Genomic DNA, 18,342 nt, shown 5'->3' on the forward strand with positions numbered 1-18,342 from the left:
TGACCATTTTCAGGTTACATCTAATTGCCAAGTCCTCGAATTTATCCTGGTGGTCGGTATCATATCAGGTAAGAATAGATTTATATGAAAATTAGCTATTGTTGCTCCAAACTGAAATGGAAATTAGTTTTACGGAATTCAACTACTGCTGCCAGAGCACTATATGGGGCAGCGGTCACTACCAACATGGCTGGTTAAAATGCAGCACCACTAATTCAGTCTCTCTCCGAGAACTCATTCACTCTGTTTTTAACCCATTAATGGGGGTTGCAAGGGCACACCCACAGTGAGCCCACTTCCTTTCGTAACTTGCTCACCCAAAATCATATTTAATTGTAACAACACCTAGTCTTACCTTCCATTAATGGCTGCCAAGTGTTCTGTGTGATTGGATGACAATTATGGCTTGTATAGCTTTTGCAACAATTATCTCAAAGCACTTGTATATTAGGAAACATATTGAGTCAACTTGTTCTACTCATTTTATTAGCGCCATATAGGTGAAAGGCTGAGTAAGCCCTGGCCATCTGTGAGCTGACTATCTAGGAAGATGTGCTCACCCCACTGACAAAAAAAAGGGTATTGCCGCAATCTAATATAACCAGTTCATAGTAGTACAGACAACATAAACTATATTTACTCTGGATTTTGTCATGCCCTACTGATTTTCCTTTAAATATAGTATAAACTCCTTACGTTTGGGTTCTTCGACACACCTCAAGTGTTCAATATTACTCATGTACTGCCCTATTGCTTTATTCCTAAACATTGTCTGGCATATATTTTTCATGTATGCCTGCCGGAGCGGGCCTCGGGTTTCCAGTAATGATGTGACGAGGCCCTCTCCACAGCTATTTAGGGGTTAACATATTCAAAATTCCTGGTCCCCTTCCGTGATTGCATGAATGAATGAATGCATCAGTTGGCGAGTGACTGAATGAGTGAGTTTTTAAGAGAATGAACAAATTAATGATTGTGATTACCAGTCAGTGAGCGCGTGAATTAGAGGTTGAGTGACCGAGATAATGTATTAGTTAGGAGTAGAGGTGGACGAGCCAACAAAATTAACAGGGAGAGCCAGGCCAAGGGTCTGGTTCGGATCTTAGAGGCCATGCACGAGCCAAGCCCTGAAAATATGTGTTTTGCAAATCATACAACAAACCACGTAAAATATGATAAAGTCTCTTCGAAGTTCAAAAAAAGTGCTTTCCTTTCACACGTGGAAGCTTTGATATTAATTAGGCACATTACAGCACTGCATTGAGAAGTACTTATTAAAAGAGATAGTTGTGTACAACTAATAGTCTAATCTCAAATATTCTAAAGTGCTTATAATGCGATAGTGAAGCAAAAAGAGTTTTAGTGAAATTAAATATTTGCCTAAGATCACACAATTTCAGTATGGAAGCCACGATTTATCCAGATTTTCTGGTTTCGCTCTGTACAAATCATCCAGTAAATGGGTATCTTTTTGTCTTTCCTTATGTTAAGGCTTTGTTTTTAGTTTTAACCTGTTAGTGCATTCTTCTGTAGTTTTTAAAATATAGCTCCAACTTGACCCAAAGATATTGAAGCGCTTTACATGCGCACCACTTACATTACACAATTATATCACAAACACATGCATTGTTTATAGGCTTGGGAGATTAAGTGATTTGCCAGAATCACAGGATGATGAGCCGATGTCGACACTCAAACCTGCTTCCCCAGTTCCATAGTCGGCAGCTCTGGCCGTTACATGACATCCCGGTAGAGAGAGGGCAGCCGGAGTCACATGAGAGCTCAATGAGGGGGCGGCATTTTTCAATTCTCGCCTAGGGCGGCAAAACACCTAGAAACGGCCCTGCCCTCAGAAACTGGGTATGTATATAATGGGCTACAATGGTTCTGTCGGGGAGAACCCATTTGCTTTGAGGAAAGTAAAATTAAAAAGAAACAGAAAGAGTAGCTTAATACCTATTAAATAAGTATGTCAAATGTAGCATTTACATTGATTAAATCATGAAACGCATATCAAACGTTGGAACGCATATCAAATGACATTGGAACATAGACTAATGCAAAACACCTACTAGTATATGCTTGCAAAAGAATCCTCCTTTATGTCAATTAAAGTATGAATCAATATATACAAGTAATTAGAAGGCTGTCGATACAAAGATCACTGACAAAAGTGACGTGGTACGGTGACATTAAGTGCTCAGTGATAGTGGTGCAGTGCATATATACAAGGTGAGATTAAGTACAGTTTATTTACACAGGGAACTAGAATGCGGTCAGAACGAAGGTAAGCAATAACTCTGGTGAACAACAGGTTTACTTATTGATTTGACACTTAGAGATTTGATTGAGCTGAACCATATATATTCGTCGAGGTTTCGGCCCTGACAAAGCGTTATTGAAATGTCATGGTGGGTCTTCTTCAGGACATTTGAAAGGTTTGATAGACTGACCTAGATGGAATGGGGTCACCACCTTCGGCAAGAATGAAGCACGGGTGCGAAGTACCACTTTATTTGGAAAGGAAATCATGTATGGAGGCATACAAGGTAGCGCCTGCAACTCACTCACCCTTCGGGGAGATGTTATCACCACCAGAGAGGCTGTCTTGATGGTAAATAGCCGGAGGGGACAGTTGTGTAAAGGCTCGAATGGAGAACACATAACAAAAGTGAGGACCAAATTAAAGCCCCACTGCGGCATAAAAAAGGGCGTGGACCGAAACAAAAACCTGTATATAATTGGGGACATAAAGAGAGAGGGTTGGTCTGGAAGCCGCAAAAAAAGTGGATAGAGCAGAAAGATAACCGTTGAGAGTACCCATCGCAGAGCCCTGCTGGCAAGGGAAAGAATGAAAAGAATAGCAGAAAGAGAAGCAGAATGGGTCAATAGACCTTTCAGCACAGTATAATACAAATTTCTGCCAACGGCAGGTGTTTACTGTCTTAGTGGAGGTACACCTAGCCGCCAAAATAACGTTGTATACTTCGGGAGGAAGGTCAAAAGCCATCAACTGCCGCCGCTCAATCTCCACGCATCAAGGCAAAGTGTTGAAAGGTTCGGGTGGAAAAGCCTCCCCTGCTGCTGCGACAGAAGATCTTCCCGAAGGGGCAGCCTGATCGGAGGATCGAAGCTCATTTTCAGAAGCTAAGAGTCAGCCTCCCCGAAATCCAGGATCGAGGCTGTAACATCGGAACCATAACCTGAATATCCCACTGCTCGGAAGGATAGGACCGAAACTGCACTGTGCCCAGAACAGCCCCAATGAAAGGGAGTGTCTGAGAAGGAGTCCGGTGCGACTTTGGCACGTTTGTAGAGAACCCCAGCGAATGCAGGAGGTTTGCCATATTCTGAAGGTGGGAGACGACAGACAACAGCCTCAGGCGAGGACGCCTTCATCAGCCAGTTGACGAGGTACGAGAAGACTGACACCCCTAGCCTGCACAGATGAGCTGCGACCACTGCCATCACCTTGGTGAACACCAGAGGAGCACTGGAAAGGCCGAAGGGGAGCGCCGTAAACTGCAAGTGCTTGTGGCCTACCTTGAACCGCAGGTAACGCCTGTTGCCCGGCAGGATGGAGATGTGAAAATACGCATCCTGCAGGTCCAACGCTACCAACCAGTCTTCTTGGTCTAGGGCAGACAAGATCCAAGCTAAAGTACGCATCTTGAACTTCTCCTTCTTGAGGAAGAGACTGACGGTCCGAAGATCTAAAATGGGCTGCAACCCTTTGTTCTTTTTTGGAATCAGAAAGTAGCAGGACTAACAAACGCTGAGTACTTCTGAATCAGGGAACCTCTTTATAACTCCCTTGGCCAGGAGAGGTGTAACTTCCTCTTGGGAGCAATTTTAAATGATCCTCCGCCAGCCGTTCTTGATTTGGCAGAATGGGAGGAGGAAAAGAAAGGAAAGGCAAATAGTAGCCCTCCTGAATGACCTGCAAGACCCACTTGATCAATGTTATGGACCACCAGTCAGGGAGATGATGATGGATTCTCCCACCAACTGGAGTGGTGTGGTCTTGCAGAGTCAGACTAGGAGTGCTTGGAGGCTGCAGCTTCCGAGGGCAGGATGGCCAACGACTTCTGGCTTCCATTCCTTGCTCAGAATGAACCACGTCAACGTCCCTGCACAACTTGGGAAGTCTGCTCAGGATGGTGGCTAGAAACCCCTTCCATTGCCTTGAAAAGGGCCACAAGGAGTAGAAGAGAGGCCCAAGGATCTGGCCATAGCTCAAGAGTCCTTGACCACACTAGGGCCGAGTCTGTCTTCTCACCAAAAAGACAGGATCCATCAAACGGCATGTCTATCAAGTTTGCCTGGACATTGCAGGAGAAGCCAGTTGTTCTGAGCCAGGCGTGCCATCGCAAAGCCACTGTCAATGAAATCGCTCTGTCTAGAGAATCAGTTATGTCAAGGCCACACCTTATGGTGAATTTTGCTGCATCTCTCTCGTCCTTAACGGCATGAGAGAGCCAACCCCAAGCCTCCTTTGGACCTTGTGGCAGCACTTACAAAACCGTCTCCCAAATGGAGTGGGAGAAACAGCCCAATAAGCATGTGGTATTCACCGACTGCAATGTCATGTTCTTTAAAAGCTGCCTAACGCAAGTATTCTGATAAGACAAGGGCCACTGGAATTATGCAACTCTGAGGCCGCAGCAATTTTCACATAATTATGGATGTGCCACATTTTCACATAATCAATCACCTGCTGTATATCTGCAGATTTTAACAAAAGAATAATTTTGCTTCTAGCTCAAACGGATCAAAAGTTACAAAAACATGACGTCTTATTTTCCTGCACAGTGGACAGCTTTTGGCAAAGATTGATCTTTCAGTTGCTTATTGCTGTACTTGGATGTTAAATTAGTACTAATTAAGGAGGACTCTTTTCTCAAAAACTGTTACCAGGTGTAAAAATGACAAAATGATTAAGTAATACTTCCACAAAATGTGCCGCATTATGCTGCATAATTTACTATTCTTGCCGCATAATTTAGTACACACTGTTGCATAATTGCAGTGGCCCTAGATAACACATTTTGCCTTGTATTTCCTAAATCTTAGTTTCCTATTTAAAACAGATGAAAGTTGCAAGGCTGGAATTGTCCATATTTATAAGCCTGCAATCTCATTAACTGTTTGGATATTTGTATTTTAAGATATAGATACAGATGTTACTGAATGAGGCTGCTAGTTGTCAACAATCATTCAAGGCCCAACATTAACTATTTGGAAACTGAGGTAACCAATTTTGAGAAGAGCCCTGCAGACACTGGCTTGATTGAACTGGAGTGAAGGCCTGCCTAGTCTTCGATATTTATGTAGTTTATTTAAATCACGTATATGGCGACGTTGAGCAAGAAGTAATTGCATTTAGTAAGAACACACAGGGAAAATTAAACCACCATCTTTCATATCTACATCATATTACACAAAATCTATGTGAAATATCCAAACCCTTACTACCTTTCTAAATCGTAACAATAATTGGCCCAATTATTAGGTATTCTGCAGGACCTTAATCGCGGACAATGGCCTACCTAAATCGAAGGACTACTGCATATTTCAAAGTCCTCTGCTGAGCATCTTATGACACTTTCATTCTTAAAAATTCTGCTCCTCTATTGTATAGAGCTATGAACAAAGGAGAGCACCTCAAACTACACTCAGCATCTTGCTGGTTGCATATGCTGAGATCTTTTCTTTTTCCTTATCAATATTGCTATGACGAACAAGTTACTTACCTTCAGTAACGATATATCTGTAATAAACATTAGTTATTTATAGATTCCGTACCTCAGAATTACCCCCAGAAGTCAGTCTGGATCCGGAAAGTTTTTTCTTCAGCAGTACCTCTGCGTGTCAGAAGGTGGAGTCGGTCAGCTCCGCGTTCGTCGTTGGCGTCGTATCGCCGGGATGACATTGCGGCAGCTACTTAGACGCTGCCCTCGGACGCTGACGTCAGTTCTGTACACTACTTTCCACGCCAGAAAACGCAGAGCCATGCCAGACACTGACCCCTGGTGCACAAAACTAGGACCCTGGCAGGATGTCCTTAACCCTAGAAATCAGTTTGCAGAATGGGGAGGATGGGTGGGGCAGTAAGGAATCTATAACTAACTAATGTTTCTTACAGATATATCGTTAACGAAGATAAGTAACTTGTTCATCTGAAAGAAACACGTTAGTTATAGACCTTAGAATAGATAACCCAGCAATACCAACCCCGGAGGTGGGTCTACGAACGAAGATCACACCAGAAAATCCTGGAGAACAGAACAGCCAATGAAGCCATCGCTCCGGACTTTACTATCAAGACAGTAGTGCTTCGTAAAAGTGTGCAAGGAAGCCCATGTAGCTGCCTGACAGATGTCATTCAGAGGAACGCCTCGTCCCAGAGCAGTGGTTGCTGTCGTCGCCCTGGTGGAATGGGCGCGCAGCCCAACTGGAGGCTCCTTCTTTGCCAAAGAATAGCAGGCTTTGATACCCAAAACAACCCATCGGGAGATAGTTCGTTTGTGTACGGCCCGACCTTTCTTGGCGCTCACATACCCAATAAAGAGCTCATCATCCACCCGGAACTGTTTGGTGCGATCAAAATAAAAGGAAAGCGCAAGTTTTGGGTCCCGACGGTGGAGCCTCTCTTCCTACTTCAAAGTATGCGGAGGCGGAAAGAAGGTGGGCAAAGTGATGGCCTGCTCAATGTGGAAGGCAGTGACTACCTAGGGCAGGAAGGATGGACGAGTCCTGAGGGCAACTTTGTCCAGATGCACAGATAGAAAAGGAGGCTTAGAAGAAAGCACCTGGAGCTCACTCACCCGTCTGGCCGAGGTGATGGCCACCAGGAAATCAGTTTTGAGAGTCAAGAGCCTCAGAAGACAGTTGTGAAGCGGCTCAAAGGGAGCACACATTACATAAGTTAAAACTAGGTTCAAGTAACACTGAGGCATAACGAAAGAAACAGGACAAAAGAGAAGAGTTATGCCTCTCAAGAAATGATTAACCACCAGGGACTTGGAAAGGGAAGGCTGATCTGGGAGCTGAAAGAAAGCACAGATGGCTGAGAGATAGCAGTTGATAGTGCCCAGAGCAGAGCCCTGCTGGGCCAAAGAAACAAGGAACAAAAGAACCTCAGAAAGAGGGGCAGAGAGGGGATCCACAGCCTTTGCTGTGCATCATGTCACAAATTTGTTCCACCGGCAGGCGTACACCGTCTTAGTGGAGGGAGGCCTGGCTGCCAGAATTACGTTGCAGACTTCGGGAGGCAGGTCGAATGACGTTAACTGCCGCCGCTCAATCTCCATGCAAGGAGGTTGGGGCTGGACAGGTTTGGGTGGAAGACCGTCCCCTTTTGCTTCGACAGAAGATCCTCCTGAAGAGGCAGACGGGTCGTAGGATCGGTGGCCATGTTGAGCAGCTCGGGATACCAGACTCTCTGTGCCGAATCTGGAGCCACCAGAATGACTTGGGCCCGGTCGCGCCGAATCTTCTTCAGCACTCTGGACATAAGTGGTATAGGAGGAAAGGCCTACTTCCTCTTGGAGAAGATGCTGATGTTGAGGGGAAGGGAGTGTGGTCATGGTGGGATGTTCAGTGGTGTAGTAGTGAGCTCCAAGCAGTACCCGTGTTTCACAATGGCTAGGACCAATTGGTCTAAAATGATGTTGTGCCATTATGGCAGTAACCCTTCCTCTTGGAGAAGATGCTGATGTTGAGGGGAAAGGGAGTGTGGTCATGGTGGGATGTTCAGTGGTGTAGTAGTGAGCTCCAAGCAGTACTCGTGTTCCACAATGGCTAGGACCAATTTGTCTAAAGTGATGTTGTGCCATTATGGCAGTAACCCTTCTAGTATTCCCCTGATAGCTGTTGCGTTGTCGGAGGGAGGGAAAGGATGTCAAGGTAGCGTGTGGGCAGCTTATTTAGCTGCTTCACCTCTACCTCTTCCTCTAGTGTTGTTTCTTCTATACGATCCCCTTCAGTATCCCCTGGTAGGTTGTGTGCGCACTTGCTGCTGCTGATAAGAGGTGTGTGGTTTTGGGGAGGTGTTTTTGGAATTTCCACTAAACCGTGTGCAACAAGAAGTCCTTCTAGGGGATAGAGATTGTAAAGTCCCCATGGCTCTTGCAGTATCAGTATCTTTTTTTCTTTTCTCCGGCATCTGATCAACCTGAGGGCCGAAAAGATGTTCTCCATTGAATGGCATGTTGATCAGATGCTGTTGAACTTCTGGCTTAAAGCCAGAAATCTCTGGCCAAACATGTCTCCTGATAAGGATTCTTGAGGGACTTATTCTATTGCAGCAGTGTCCGCCGCATCAAGGGCATATCTAATAAAGGTATTTCTTGCGCCCTTTGTCTAAACTGCTCTGGTAGGTGATGTATAAGGTCCCCTATTTCATTCCACTTCGTACAATAGTATTTTGCTAACAGCCCTACCGAATTGGCAATAAGCCAATGTGTTGGTGATTTTATTTTCTTTGTCCTGGGGATCTGCTCTCTTGCATGCAGCATACAACAGCAGTGAGTCGGGTTGGATTTGGGATGTAATATATGGTGGATCAGAAGGGTAAGGCTTGTACTTTTTGTCGACTCTTTGTGCGATAATTCTGCCTTTACTGTGTCTTTGAATACTTACTGTGTCGGTTTAAGCATGCCTTTAAGCATTGGCAGAAATTGAATGAATTGCTGTGAAGGAGAGTGGATCTCTAGTAAGAAATCTTCATCCCCTGGAAGGGAATGGAAGTCCAATTTATGAAATGTAGCTGCCCTTTGTATAACCTTGTGATATGATGTGATGTTATCAAGAGGACAAGGAATTGCAGGGTACAAATTGGGGTCATTGGGACCTGGAGGTACCACCTCATAATCATCCCATGGATCATCTTGTGGGTCCTAGGTATACATCACTACATAAAAATCTGGTTGAAGGGGGCTTCCCCCCCCCACAGTATGAATTAGAAGAGCTGTGAGACTATGTAGGGTGTTGTGGCAGTGGTGGTGGAAGAGGGGGAGGTGGTTGTCAAGGAGGAGTAGGAGTAGAAGGAAGAGCAGGGTAGATAGATGTCAGGAGGAGAAGGGTGGTGCCCCTGTCAAGCCTCTTCTGATCTTAGGAGGCAGTGGTGGCACCGTTGTTAGCTGTTGTTTTCGAAGGAGAGTCTGCTGAATAGGAGGTGGAGGCTTAGTGATAATTGTGCCTTTCTGGGGATGCATACGTATGTGTCACTTGCTAGAGTCCAGCTCTTGCTAAAGGTGTTCAAGGATAGGCTGTTGAACATCAAAGTCTGCGACTGACCTGTGTTGGCTGTCTCAGCCTCGAAGTCACTTTAGATGCAGCAGCTTTTTATTTTATCCGAAGGTGTTCTCCCCATCATAGCACCTTTCAACTCTGAAGCAGGTTATGACATTGAAACGTGCCTGGTCCCCAAAGCAGTTTTTAAAGCTGACGGTTGGTTTTGCTCTTAACTGTGTCTTGAGATTACCCTGTTAGTGGATATTGAAGAAGGTACTGGCGTCCAGGAAAGCTTGGATTAGGGGTATTGACCCTGTGCCGGAATGGTAAACAAAGTCGGCTCCAAAGCTTTCAATCAGTGCTGGCCGTGGTTGGAAAGCAGAGGTGGGTGGATTCGGAATAAGTGCTCGAAGCCCTGCCCCCCCAGAAGGGTGGTGAGTGGCAAGTTGGGAAGTACTCACTGAATGTATGCTGTGTTGTGTTGTTTGGCTGAGGCCGGATCTGGATATGGATCCTCAGACTCCAACAAGGATTTCAGTTCCAGGCTGAAGGCTATGACTTGCCCGACGTCGATATACTCTTCTACGTTAAATATTACTGTAACTTACTGATGATTGCTAGTAGGTGGCTATAGTTAGTACCCAATTCCCAAGATTAAGCATTTTTTGTTTTACCAATAACTGGCACCGTTAGACGAATCTTCAGAAACTTTTTAAAATTAGTACACCAATCACTTCAGCTGCTGTCTGGAAAGTTTCGGGGTGATTCGTCAAGTGGAGGAAACGAAAAGGGGGGGGGGGGGGCGGAACAGGTTTTCCCCATGGCAATTCCCATAGTGATTTTGAACTGAACCACACCCTGAATCACTGAACGGAATTAAGCCAAATTTGGCAAAAAAACATAGATCTTAGTTCAGAGAGATCTCTTTTTGTGATTTGGTGTTTATTTGTTTAGTCCTTAAAGAAAAAATAAATTTGTACATTTAGGGACGCGGAGGGTCCGTGGATCCCAGAGATCTTAAAATGAGATCAGACTGGCTGCCAACACTTTAACAAGAAAGTATTAGCGGCCATATTTTGACTCTGACTCAGTCGAATCCAAAGATTTTTAGTTTTTTTAGACACAGAAGGGGGTAGAGTAGGAATACCCTGACCCCCCCTAGTGTCATGTTCCTGTTAGACCTGGAGGGAAACACTGCCATTTTACAGATACACATGTCTTTCCTAAAGTTGGCGTCACTTTCACACGATGACTTCTGACACACATTTGCATCTGTGACAGTCTGGATAAGTTTCTTGAAAACTTTACTTGCTTACAAAATCAAATTTGCAAGAACACTATCATGCTAGCTTGACATCATGTACAATGCTTATACATATGTTGTGCAAATATGCTTGTTGTTTTCGTGCATATGGTGACAGAGCTTTCTATAACACAAATAATAGCAGCCTGATCAAGATCTCGGCCCAAAGCAAGGATGCCTCATGTTATAAATGAACATCTGTTTCTGGGTGGTGGCAGAGGTGTGGTTTGCTGTCAATGGTGAGGTCTACATGCTGATGCTTCGTCCCAGCAGCAAGCTGATATCTCTACGAGGGGTGTCCAGCTCAGTACCACGACGGAGACCTACATTCTTTCCCTTCAGGTAACGGGGGGTGGATCATCCAGTATGGGCATTCTTGGCAGAACACGCACGCCCTAGACACTTGTATTAAGGGATGCATAGTAGGAGTACGCCAGATTTCTATATTGTTTTATATGCTTGCATATATACATTGTTTAAGCACAATGGTGGAACTTTCCCTTCTAAATATATGGCCGGGCTCTGGGCGATGCAGTCCCTGGGCTGAAATACTGCCTGAGGAAGGGCCAAGTACTCCCCTCCCCTAATTAAATGTTGTGGGCCCCGGGGAATAGGGTCCCCGGGGTCGAAATTGGCCTGGGGAGGGGGGTTGAATGCCCTCCGCCAAGGTTGGATTCCTTTGGGGGGGTTGCTGCATGCAAGGGTTGACTGCGGCCAGGCCTTATGGCCAACCCCCTGCTGTGTTCAGAATTTACACACACAAGACCATAGAAATTCAGCAGTCATAGTTAGAATTATGTCCAGAAACTGTAACGCGTGCTCTAAGGTAACATGCACTGCTAATAACCCCACATATTACATCACTCAACACATTCTATGACATCATCAATAATATGACAACAACATTTGCAGTGAAATTATTAAAGAGAATTCTGTGCATTGCGGGGTGGGAGTTATAGTAAACTTACGGCACGAGTTTACGTTTCCTGAAATAACCAACTATAACTGCTGAATTTCTATTGTTTTGCGTGTAAGTTCTGAAACTAACTTTAATGTCCCTGTAACCCTGCAGAGGCCCCCGCCAGAGCCCAAAAACTAATTTTTTGTGCAGGATTCGCCAATCCCCCCCCCAAAAAAAGGTCTACGCTTGTTTTTTTCATTTGCCTCCCAGGAAGGCCAGATACCTTGCCCATTTTGCCCCAGGTACCCCATACTCCAGCCGATAAGCCCAATAGGAAGGGGGGCCAAGCAGCCCCCCTCCAAGGCCGATTTCGGCTCCAGGGACCCTATTCCCGGGGCCCGGCCGTGCACTGCACTGTCCCGGTTCTTCTACTCCCCGGGGCACCCACCCCCAGGACATAGCAGTTTCCCTGTCCGCACTGACGCGCGCAGGGAAACCTGTTGGCTCTCGCTTGGAGGGAGCAATTTAAAGCTCTAGCCAACCGTGAACAAAGAGTAAGTCTGCCTCCAGCGGGTTGGAGCCGGAAAAGTGCACCTGTATGCTGGGAGCGAACTTTTCATCCGTTTCCCTGCCCACGGTGAAGCAGGCAGGGAAACAGATGAAAAAGTACTCCTGCACACAGGAAGCAGCATTTTTTGCCACTGTGTGTGTGTGTGTGGGCACAATGTCGGCTCCCACTAGACGTGGTGAGCCACTGGCACCATGAGGGCATTAGGGCTCCCAATTACCCCCCTGCAGCTCCCCGGCACACAAAAAATAGGCACTGGGTGCCCTTGATGGGGCCAGAGCAACCACCACTGACTGGCTGAGCCCTGGATGATGAGATCCCCAGAGCCGAAATTGGTCCGGGGAGGGGGGGGGGGGGGGGGGGGCACGAGGCCCCCTACCCTTGCAGTAATTGGTCGGACCCCGGGAGATGGGGTCACCGGGGCCAGAATTTGGCCCGGGGACGTTGTCAAGTGCTCCATTCAAAATAAGACCAGGTCCTGGGAGATGGGGTCACTGGGGCTGTAAAGTGGCTCAGAAGGGGCCATGTGCCCCCCATCCCTTCGAAATATATGCTGAGCCCTGGGAGATGAAGTACCTGGGGCCGAAATACGGCCTGAGGTGGGGGCTAAGTACCCTCGTACCCTAATAAGATGTGGTGCGCCCCCGGGGAGGGAGGTTGCATGCCCTCCTCCCAGGTTGGCTGCCTTTGGGGGTTGGCTGCTGCTAGGTCCTATGGCCAAACCCTCTGCTGTGTTAAAAATTAAACTTAGAAACTCACTGAAAAACACAAAGGTTACAGGGACGTTCTAGTTACGTTCAGTATTTACACACACAAGACCATAGAAATTCAACAGTCACCTAACTATAACGTCCGTTACCTTTGTTCGTGTTTGAGAGAGTGTGCGTGAGTGAGTGATTGTGTGTGTGTGTGTGTGTTAGATGCTACATGGCATACACTGTTTTCAAAAGGTAAGTAGACTGTCTTGTAGATTTACTTCTATTATTTGGGGAAACTGTATCCATTATCAAACCTGAACTAAAGAACCAGACAACTTTTCTGAATATAAGTAACCATTCCATTCTTAGCAAATGTTAAAACAAAACAAAGCAATGACACTGCTCAATAAATCATTAGTTTACTGGGGTGAGGATACAGTACTTGGGATACATACCAATTGGTGGTCCAGATGGCACCATGCACTTCTTTTCTGCTTTCACAGCAGGAGGTGCATTCTGTAGTTTGGCAGTGGCCTGGTCAATGATCCACTGTACTGTGCCCTCATCCAGCCGGGGGAAAGGCCTCTGGTGTACACGCAAATGACAGCCTTCTGTGGGCTTCTGCACCTTGTGCATGCTCACTGCTGGGTATGGATTTTCCTACAACAAGAAAATATGAGTGACACATTAAACCTGGACAGTGTGCCAGTCCTCATGTGTGGACTATGGGTCATTGCATTATCCTCTGACTCTCGCCCAAGTTATGTTTTTTCTCATCTTGCGATATGTGGAAATCATAAATGTGTGGATTGTTCTCACTTCAAACTGTCAGTCCGCCTGAATGGGTATGGAGATCACAGTCTTTACGGCCACAGGGTGTCCTCAGAAGCACTATAAAATATGGAAGAGGTGGGCGGAATAAAGATGGCTATGTTTGGACACCCCACCTCCTTTCTCTGCCGTCGAGGAATTGCCGGGATGACTATATTGTGCTATGACATAGATGTTGATTATAATTGTTCTCAAAATGAATGGCTCGGACATATGTACCAAGACCTTTGGGTACTCTCTGTGATCTTAATATGGTACTATTGTTTGTTGTTAAGAGTTATATTCAAGTATGTTTACTATATGAACACTGGTATGATAACATTGAAAATGTTGAGATCATTAATGCTGTCAATTACTGTATATTATAGGTGTCCTTCGTGACATCAAACCTATGCCGGCTGCCAACAATAAAATTACATTGTGGAAAAAAAAATCTGTCAGTCCGCCAAACAGACAACACCTTTCATGCTATTGTACACACTTGGAAAGAACATTCTTTGCTCACAATTAAAGATGTAATTACCTTTGCACTAACCCAGCAGGCTCTTGGTACTCTAAAATACTTGATAACATGAGGAAGTAAGTTTAACCTCAACATTTTGTTATAACATCTTAAGTCATCTACTTTGTTTGGAGAGGTGAATATGCCAGGGCCCTTTTTGTTATAATAGTTTGTAAAACACTTGTATTTTACAATCAACAAATCACTATGGAGACACCTGGAGATAATAGTATTGTCAATTTTTCTGTCCTCTTTGCATCCTTGCTCAAGTGGTCACCCTTTGTATTTGATCAACATATTCACCTATCCTTCTCCCTTCATGTTCTCTATGTTGAAACACAGCCCCCCAATTAGTAAGTAAACTGCTGTTCACAGGCTTGTCACTCTGGACAATGTAGTTTACAACCATAGAACTGGGCATACTTCAAGTTATGCTGCCTGGAATTTTGCAGGATGCTGAACACTCCTTACAGCTCTTTACTTGCACACAACTCCTGAAACTGTGAAGGCTGCTGTTCACCCCTTATGTATAATACACTATAATTTCCACTTCCAATCTATATAGTGCATGCCGCAATTTAATCCTCTCTGCATTTTGCATGCTGCTGCTAAACACTCATCATTGTGATGATCCTTAAAGTGCTGAAACTTGGTGCGCTGCAGCTCACATTCCCTGGCCACGTGCATTTTTCAGGTCTATCCCTCCCACTGGGGTCTTAGAACTTCACACTCTAAAGTTCTGCATATGCTGATGATTAGATCGCACATCTCATAACAGAATGAATTCCTGGGCAAAGTTCCAAGTGATGTGCGACTTGCTTCAAACAATCTCCCAGAGATCTTGTGAGGAAATAGGGTGTATTATATGGTGTGGTTGTGGGACCTCACCGTGTAATTCACTGATCAACCCCTTTAAGACCAGTAGGTTTCGTTTGTGAAATCCTTAGCTCAACCCTGGGTAGCTGTGGCTCTGAGCAGTCAGGCATACATAAAGGAACAAGTGTTAAGCATTTTAACATCATCAAAACAGTTGAAGAATAAATACAAGAGAAACTCAAGAAATCCAACACCCATTTATAAAAATATGTATTTTAGACACCACAACGAAAAAGATCAACGGGGAGGATCCAGAGATAAAGCAATTACAAGGTATAGTAAATATGCCCTTTTTTCCCTTAGCATTGATAAATTCAATGAATATGACAAAAACTTTTTCATTAAAAACCTAATTATCATTGCGATTACTTTTATTTACTTTAGGCGACCAGCTACGGCAGCAAGCCAGTCAGGGGAACCTAGCAAGGTCCTCAGGAGCAGTTACTTCAGAGAGAGATGCAGTCTTCAGTAAGCTCTAGGAACGTATCTCTTTGCTATAGGCTCCTACAGAAGTGGTCCTGGTGCAAGGGATACAGGATGCTGAAGATGCTCAAGGATACTGTGGATGTGATGCAGAGGACAGGGTGGGGGGGCTTTCTGCAAATACTCCTATGTCCATGAACTTGGTGAGGTGATTCTGGCTATATGGGTCAATGTATCTCAAAGTTCTCTCAGTCCTTGTATAATTCCAGTCACCAATGGGCTACCAGTCACCTATTTACAACCAAATCCTTTCCTGGGAGATAACTCATCTTGTGGGCGACAAAGCTGCAATCTAACAACTCTCCCAAGTCCAGCAGTCTTGGGTGCAACTTTGAGAATCTGGATCTGGTGTTCTGGTCTCTGGTGCTGCATGGTGGCGAGTGCTGTCTATGTGAAGATCTAGCCTACCAACTTGCCCCAGTAGGCTTCTTGATCGGTTATACCCCTGTGCTGCGAACCGGAGGTCAGCTAGCTGACCTATGGAGTATCTTGCTTTGGCTGGGCTCGGAAGAGACTATCAGTACACAGCAGGCACAGTATCATCTTCTTTGCTAGCCAGCAGGTTCAGAACGTGCAGTCCATACTGGCGCAGCCTCTTTTTGCAGGTTTCTCAGTATAGCAGGGCAATCCTTTGTTCCTCTTCTTCTGTCCGTTGAGATCTGAGTTCTGGGTGCAAGGGGTGCCCTTTACATGCTCAGAAAATGCCCTCAAAGTAAGATGTGGTTGGTGGACAATGGGTTACCAAGTTCCGTGCCTCCTGAAGACCACTTCCTGCGGTGTAGCATGATCTATCCCAAGATGCACCATTCTCACCAATTCCAACATGGCAGAATGCTTTTCTTGACGTACAGAGCTCCCTAGCCCAACCCAGAGGTGTGGCTACCAAGGGAACTACACACCCCTAGAAAAAGGGGTTGACACTGGTTTCCCCTCTCCTTCCTGAGTGGCTGCTTTTCTACCTAAAAGATTGGGCAGCCCCTCTGCCAAGTGTTTCTCATTTGTTCTTCAAATGCGGATTCACCTTTGAAACTTGCCTTTTGAACAAACACTGGTGTGCTTTCGAGCCAGGGAGAGGTAGCAGCTCTAGCTTGCAGAGGCTGGTATTGTCTTCTTTCCTAGAAGTCATTTGCATGTTTCCCAAGCAGGGCAGGAAGCTGTCTCAGGAACAGACACCATGTGTAATAGTTTTGAGAACCTGGACCTTCCTACATTCAGCATAACTGTACAAATGTGCCAGCAAAATGCTGTTTTACCTTTTATTCACACAGAAAGTAAGAATGGTGCCCTCTAAAACTAGCATCAGTTGTTCAGATTCTAGCCGATCACTGGATTTCCACACTGATGTTAGTGTGCACATCAGGAGCGTACCTTGATATCTAGCTATAGCTCTGCAACAATCTCAAATGATGGCCATTCTCTTTGCAGTGACATTTATTTTATTGAATTTACAGACTATTTTTCTTCAAAGCATTTTACATATAGTCCATTTAAAGGAGAGATGACATGAGAAAAAAGTAGTATGTGACTACACTGCATTAAAAAAGGAAGGCTATGCCAATTGCACAATAGCTTGTGCAAATTGCAAGTGTCAGGAAATATGATCTTTGACAAAGACAATGTAATAAACGTCCCTAAAAAAATGAAAACAAAGAATATCACAATACAAAACCTCTTTTTGAATTTACATTTATCAATAAAATGATTTAAAGAGCAGAGGACAGTACTTTTCTAGCTTTTCCAGTAGAACCTATTCAGTGTGAAACAGAAGGATAGAAAAGCTATAAATTTCAAGACTACGAATAAAGAGACGAGGAATAGAACAAAGAAGCCACTTTGTTACCTTGCACCCATCAGACATTTGTTACTTGATAGGAAATGTAAAACGTGGCATCGGCTGGGGATGACCATTTTCACGTAGCTTTAGTGCAAACTCAGAGGTACTTTCATATTAACAGTTCTATATCAATCGTCAAGAACGTATGTGAAAAACAAGTTAATTACTATCTGTAACGCTTTATCCTGTTACAGACTATCTAACCACAGATTCCTATCCTTGGAATATTCCTAAAACGTCAGACTGGATCCAGAAAATCTTGGTCAGTGCTGTTGCATACCACTAGGTGATATCGATCAGCCCCACGTTGGTGTTCTACGTGTCAGAAGTAATGTAGTGGTGCCGTTATGAGCACCACACCAGAGCAGTGACATCAGTATATTTCACGACTATTTCAGCACCAAAAATGCAGAGCCAAAAACACAGAGCCACGTAAAAACCAATGTTTGATCAGTGTGCAGTGTCTAATTCAATCTGTAGGGTGAAGAGCCCATTTCAAAGAACGAGAGGATGGGCGAGTTGGTTTGGAATCTGCGGTTAGATAGAAGCTCTACCACAAAAAGCGTTACAACAGGTAACGGACTTGTTTATATAATAGAGACTTCTAACCGTAGATTTCTCAGTTTAGAATAAATGGACAAGTTAATACCTTTGGTAATGCCTTATCTGGTAGAGACCTGATCTAGCCGCAGATTCCTTAGCCTCGAATTTCCCAGGCATCAGACTGGATCCAGAAGATTTTCTTCGAGCAATACCCTTGCGCACCGGTAGTGATGTATGCATCACCTATATAGGCGCAATCTCAGAGCTCATCATTCACCGGAATTGCTTGGTGCGATCCAAATAAAAGGAAAGCGCACGTTTTAGATCCAGACAGTGAGCCTCTCTTCCTCCTTAGAGGGATGCGGAAAGAAGGTGGGCAAAGTGATGGTTTGACCAATGTGAAAAGAAGTAACTACTTTAGGAAAAAAAGAGGGTAGAGTTCGAAGGACAACCTTGTCCGGATGAACCACCAGAAAAGGCGGATTCGAAGAAAGAGCCTGGAGCTCTCAAACTCTGCGAGCAGAAGTGATGGCAACCAGAAAAGCGATCTTAAAAGGAAGAAGTCT

The 18,342-nt window shown here is 44.9% G+C and overlaps 1 protein-coding gene across 8 annotated transcripts in view; it reads right to left on the bottom strand.

Moving 5' to 3' along the window:
• The window catches only part of SBF1 (SET binding factor 1), a 1,208,265-nt gene that overhangs the window by 678,445 nt on the left and 511,478 nt on the right, over positions 1 to 18,342 (bottom strand). For all 8 annotated transcript variants that reach the window (XM_085653743.1, XM_085653740.1, XM_085653741.1 and 5 more), the window contains exon 14: positions 13,163 to 13,367. In XM_085653743.1, the coding sequence (XP_085509869.1) occupies positions 13,163 to 13,367 (205 nt within the window). The remainder of the gene's footprint in view (positions 1 to 13,162; positions 13,368 to 18,342) is intronic.

Source organism: Triturus cristatus, chromosome 4_1, assembly GCF_964204655.1.
Source record: "Triturus cristatus chromosome 4_1, aTriCri1.1, whole genome shotgun sequence".
NCBI classification, from domain to species: domain Eukaryota; kingdom Metazoa; phylum Chordata; class Amphibia; order Caudata; family Salamandridae; genus Triturus; species Triturus cristatus.